Source organism: Chrysoperla carnea, chromosome 3 (assembly GCF_905475395.1).
Source record: "Chrysoperla carnea chromosome 3, inChrCarn1.1, whole genome shotgun sequence".
NCBI classification, from domain to species: Eukaryota; Metazoa; Arthropoda; class Insecta; order Neuroptera; family Chrysopidae; genus Chrysoperla; species Chrysoperla carnea.
The window spans coordinates 12,353,599-12,359,945 of NC_058339.1; the positions used below are offsets into that span (position 1 = coordinate 12,353,599).

Sequence of the window (6,347 nt, forward strand, 5' to 3'; positions counted from 1 at the left end):
TCGCGGATTGTGAAAAAAGACACTTTCATATAGGTATACAGAATGCTTTGAAAGATTGGGGCAATGCTCTACCACAGTAAATAAAAAGTAGCAACTTAATAGTACAAAGTTGCTTCGTTTGGACGATTCGAAATATTTCTTTAAATAACAGTGAACTAATTCAGCACGAAAATAGAAATGTCAAGTAGAAAGAAATTTTAGAAATTCAATTGTCTTAGAAGAGAAATAATTCTCTCTTTTTTTTTAACCGACTTCAAACAAAAACGGAGGAGGTTATCAATTCGACTGTATTTTTTTATTTTTATGTTTGTTACCTTGGAACTTTCGATTGGGTGAACCGATTTTGATGATTCTTTATCTATTTGAAAGCTCGTGCTTCCCTTGTGGTCCCATTTCATTTTGGTCCACTTCTGACAACGGCATCCAAGAAATAACCATAAAATTCTTAAATTTGCAGCAAGTATGCACGACAAGAGGACAAATAACTCAATATCACGCCAACCGATTTCGATGATTCTTTTTTTAGTAACAAATTAGTGTACTTCAGATTCACTAAAAATCACAAAATAAAAAAAACTTAAAAAAAAAAAAAAAACAAAAAGAAAACCGACTTCAAAAGAAATACTTTTCCAAAATAAATTAATATGCACTAAAAAGTAAAAAAATAACGATAATATAATGTAGTTAAAATTATTGTTATTTTTGGAGTTGGTGTCAGCCAAGCTAATGTAGCAAAATGTTCTGTCAGAGCTGCTTCCTTGGCTGACACCGTCTCCAGAAATAACAATAATTTTAACTACATTATATTATCGTTATTTTTTTACTTTTTAGTGCATATTAATTTATTTTGGAAAAGTATTTCTTTTGAAGTCGATTTTCTTTTTGTTAAAAGTTTTTTTTTATTTGTAGGTAATATTAATTTTTCCAAAATAAGAGCTAATATTATTGTAGACATATGTCATAACAATGGAATTTTTATTTCTCATCTCATACGTTATAAAAATAAACTTGAAGGATATTATATTGAATTAAAAAATAGCTATTGTTATTAATTATTATTTTAATTAGTAAATAACAGATTATATTTCTTATAAAATTTATTTCAAAACTCCTACTGCCCTGCACAGATGTGTTGAATGAATTTTTATATCGCGAATGCGCAGAAATCAAATTGTGTAAACACTTTACCGTCGTCTAGAAGTATTATTCAAGTAGATATTTGGCTACTAGCGTCGATGTGTAATTTGCACCCAACCATAGTTAAATAACATTTTTAATTTTTTGTATTTTGTCGGTTTTTCCGACAATAGAAATTAACAAACTCCTACGACTATGGCGTACTGTATGAGAGTTTTGCATCGCCACGTAAGTAATCATTTTAATATTTTGTAATTTTACTTAAAATATATGCCAAAAGGTTAGAGTTAAATCTAGAACACCGAATTCAATAGCATGTGATATATTATATGAAGGGTGTATATATCTATCTCACTTAGAATTGTAGACGTCATAAATTTTTCCTTCGTTGTTATCTAACAATTTTCATGAATTTTTTTCGAATTTTTTTTTGCAGAGTGTTGGAGTAATCGCCACAGAATTACAAGCACGATGTTTCCATGTATCACCGTTAGCTTCGGCTGCGGCCAAAGTGGCAATGAGTAAATTTGATACCGATACCTACTTGCCTTACGATAAATTATCATCGAATCTTAAAGTTGTAAAAAAACGATTATCACGGCCTTTAACCCTTTCTGAAAAGGTATTATTATTTTATATTAATTTTTATTTACGCTTTCAGTTTAAGAGATTATTACAGTGATGAGAATTATCGACAAGCGTTACTATCAATTGTAAAATACAGATGACACTTAACTACCGATTCTTATCAAATTTATTTTTCAAATTTGAGTACTGGATTTTAAAAAGTGATAACAATATTATAATTGCTAATCGTATTAAATTACAATTTATAAAATATTATTAGCGCATATTTTGTAATTAGCAATACGTAACTTACGTTTTTGGCATGACATAAACAATTAAAATAAAATGTAATTTTTTGAATTCCAATATTACTGCTTAATAACACTGAGCATCTTTTGTTCTTTTCTACTTCGAGTGTTTTCTACTTTTCTACTTTCAGATCAACACTTATTTTCTAAAAATAAGTGTTGATCTGAAAAGGGAAAAAGCGGTTTTCCTTTCTTAATATTAAATCATGTACTATCGCTAGATAATTTTCTCCCCACAAAGCAGCTTACGGAACTTTAAAATAATATTCTTTCGTTTGAAAATCCATTTTCACCCGTCTGGGTGAAAATTTTACCTAAAAACTCCAAAATCGATGGAATTCTAAGCGGGATTTTATCAAAATGGAATGTTTGTGAATCAGAGACGGATTTAGGATTAGGTCCGTGAGGCCTAGGCCTAGGGTGGTCACATTTGATGGGCGCCCAAAATTTTAAAAGTTACTTAAGTATATATAAAAGGCGCACTTAAGTTTTTCGTCAAATTTGAGATTAAATTTTACTATTTTTTCTCTCACAAAAATTATTAGAAATTATTACACATTTGAAAGTTAAATTCATCACTTCCACATAGAGCAAAACGGGCACCAAATCAAACGGCATCGAACCTAAATCCGGCACTGTTTTCAACAATATTTCATGGATAGCTCGAAAACCGTACATTTTATAGAAAAAAGTAAAAATAAGTATTGGTTATTCGTTTCTGTAAAAAATGTACTTTTCTAGAAAGTACATGAAAAGAATTTAATAAATGGTAGCGATTAATTTAAAAAATGGTTTAACAATAAATATCTATGACTTAATTTAAAATAAATAATAAAATATTTTGTAGATTTTATATTCTCATCTTGATGAACCTGATAAGCAAGAAATTGTCCGAGGAGAATCATATTTACGATTGCGACCTGATCGTGTTGCTATGCAAGATGCAACCGCTCAGATGGCTATGTTACAATTCATATCCAGTGGTTTACCAAAAGTTGCTGTTCCATCTACCATCCATTGTGATCATTTAATCGAAGCCCAAGTATGAACAATTTTAAAATCTATATAAATTTAACAGTTTTGATAATTAAAAATTTAAATTTATTATTAGGTTGGTGGAGTTAAAGATCTTGCCCGCGCAAAAGATGTAAACAAAGAAGTTTACAGTTTTCTTCAAAGTGCTGGTGCCAAATATGGTGTTGGTTTTTGGAAACCTGGCTCTGGTATTATCCATCAAATTATTCTTGAAAACTATGGCTTTCCAGGATTACTTATGATTGGTACAGATTCGCATACACCCAATGGTGGTGGATTAGGTGGTCTTTGCATTGGTGTTGGTGGGGCTGATGCCGTTGATGTAATGGCAAATATTCCATGGGAATTGAAATGTCCAAAAGTAATTGGCGTTCATTTAACTGGAGCACTAAAAGGTTGGACGTCACCCAAAGACATTATTCTGAAAGTAGCTGATATTTTAACAGTAAAAGGAGGTACTGGTGCTATTGTTGAGTATTTTGGACCAGGGGTTGATAGTATTTCATGTACTGGTATGGCAACTATTTGTAATATGGGAGCCGAAATTGGTGCAACAACATCTGTCTTCCCATATGGTGTCCGAATGGCCAAATACTTAAATGCAACTGGCCGTGGAGATATTGCCGATGTAGCTCAGCAATATAAAGATCATCTCTTAACAGCTGATAAAGATGCTAACTATGATCAAGTTATTGAACTTAATTTGGATACATTAGAACCCCATGTAAATGGACCTTTCACACCTGATTTAGCGTCACCAATTAGCAAACTTGGTGCTAATGCTAAGAAAAACAGTTGGCCAATGGATATTAAAGTAGGTCTAATTGGTTCATGTACAAACAGTTCATATGAAGATATGGGTCGTTGTGCATCAATCGCTCAGGAAGCAATGAAGCATGGCCTTAAATCAAAAATTACCTTTAATGTAACACCCGGATCTGAACAAGTTCGTGCTACAATTGAACGTGATGGTATTGCTAAAACTTTAAGAGATTTTGGTGGTACCGTTTTGGCCAATGCTTGTGGACCCTGCATTGGTCAATGGGATCGTAAAGATGTCAAAAAAGGTGACAAAAATACCATTGTAACATCTTATAATAGAAATTTCACTGGTCGTAATGATGCCAACCCAGCAACACATTGCTTTGTTACAAGCCCTGAATTGGTAACTGCATTGAGTATTGCCGGTTCTTTAGATTTCAATCCATTAAAGGACACCTTAAAAGGTGCAGATGGTAAAGAATTTAAGTTGTCAGATCCATTCGGTGCTGAATTACCAGTTAAAGGATTCGACCCTGGTGAGGATACATACCAACACCCACCTCCATCAGGCAGCAATTTGAAGGTAATTTCGAGAAAATTTGTTTAAAATGTTTTTTAAATTAACACTTTTCAATTATTTTTAGGTTGATGTGGATCCAAAAAGTAATAGATTGCAATTACTTGAACCATTCGACAAATGGAATGGAAAAGATTTAACCGATTTAACAGTTTTAATAAAAGTAAAAGGTAAATGCACAACCGATCACATCAGTGCTGCTGGTCCATGGCTCAAATTTCGAGGACATTTAGATAATATTTCCAATAACATGTTTATTGGTGCCACAAATAGTGAAAACAATGAAATGAATAAAATTAAAAATCAAACTACTGGCGAATGGGGTACCGTACCAGATGTAGCTAGAGATTACAAAAAGAAAGGTATTGGTTGGGTAGCAATTGGTGATGACAATTACGGTGAAGGATCAAGTCGAGAACATGCTGCATTGGAACCAAGACATCTTGGTGGACGAGCAATTATTGTAAAATCATTTGCACGTATCCATGAAACTAACTTGAAAAAGCAAGGTCTTTTACCTTTGACATTTGCCAATCCAGCTGATTACGATAAAATTCAACCAACCGATAAGATTTCATTACTTGGATTAAAAGATTTGGCACCTGCTAAACCAGTTGATTGTGTTATTAAACATGCAAACGGTTCTGAAGATAAAATTAAATTGAACCATACTTTGAACGAGCAACAAATTCAATGGTTCAAGGCTGGAAGTGCTCTTAACTTAATGAAACAATTAACAAAATAAATGCAAGGAAGTTTAGAATTTTTATGAATGCTTTCTTTTGTACTTGGTCTGGTCTTTCGTCGTAACTTTTAAGTATTCAAGTTTTCATATACAAGAATAATAAGAATAATAAGTTCATATATAAGAATAATAAGACAGTAGAAAACATAATTTCGATTATTATGCCATTATGTAAAATCAAGCAAGCAATCATTTTTAAATTATAATACACGTACTTATTATTACTTCCAATTTTACTGGCTGGCTTTCTAAAAATAATGACGTGAACAATAAATAGCAGTGATATCTTTGCCATAGTAGTAGTTCACAAAAACTATTCTTATTAAATAAAGTATTTTATTTCTGAGAAATTCAATTCGGTATTATACTCAATAAAAACTGTTTTAGGTCAAATGTTATTTTAACAAAAATGTATTATAAATATTAATTGTTAAGAAATAAATTATAGTAAAATTTTTATATACTGAGTTTTTAATTGCACTAAAATAGGGGGGAATATTCATGAAATTTTTTGTTCGCATTTCTAAACAAAACATGAAAATACCGTAAGTGAGATGAAGGGAAATTAAAATCGACCACGAAATACGAATGGTATAAACATTTTAAACTACTAATTAGGGTGATTCGACATAGTATTTTTGACGTCATATACTGTGTTTGCCATAAGAACTCCATGCTAAATTTGGTTCTTGTAGAAAGAGACACAAACAAATTTTTGATAACTTAGCTTGGTTATTTTTGGAGTTATTCGAAAAATAATTTTTCTATGTTGTTTGTTACATGAACGAGCTTTAATTAATAATAAAATAATTCAATAGGTGGGTCCATTTTCTTGAAGCAAATCTTACCAATAATCACGGAGATGACCCGGGCACCCGCAAACAATAAAATTTATTGTTTCATAATTAACTGAGCATGGACGTTGCATTACAAAACCAGTATCCAGCAACGCTGTACATATTTGATTGCACAGGGGTGTGGCATTAATATTCTCATCTGTACCGCGAAAACTGATGCCATGGTGTTTAAACTTACTTTTACATATAGGAGCATCTTTTTCAACATGATTCATTTCACCCATTGGGTCATTTCACCCGAAAAATTCCAGCATGGACTTGTAGACGTGTGTTCGTCCTAAGTACACTTTAAAAATTGCAACTTGATATATCTTTTCTAGCGTGATACAGGGTATAAATACTATTTAAAATAAAATTTT

The 6,347-nt window shown here is 31.7% G+C and overlaps 1 protein-coding gene across 1 annotated transcript; it reads left to right on the forward strand.

Annotated features, from left to right (window-relative positions):
• Positions 1–1,198: 1,198 nt before the first annotated feature.
• On the forward strand, positions 1,199–5,518 carry LOC123294495 (probable aconitate hydratase, mitochondrial). The gene is made up of 5 exons (XM_044875544.1): positions 1,199–1,365; positions 1,574–1,759; positions 2,860–3,054; positions 3,124–4,392; positions 4,454–5,518. The coding sequence occupies exons 1-5, from the start codon at positions 1,333–1,335 to the stop codon at positions 5,129–5,131; spliced, it is 2,361 nt and encodes a 786-aa protein (XP_044731479.1). The 5' UTR covers positions 1,199–1,332; the 3' UTR covers positions 5,132–5,518.
• The last annotated feature ends 829 nt before the right edge of the window (positions 5,519–6,347 follow it).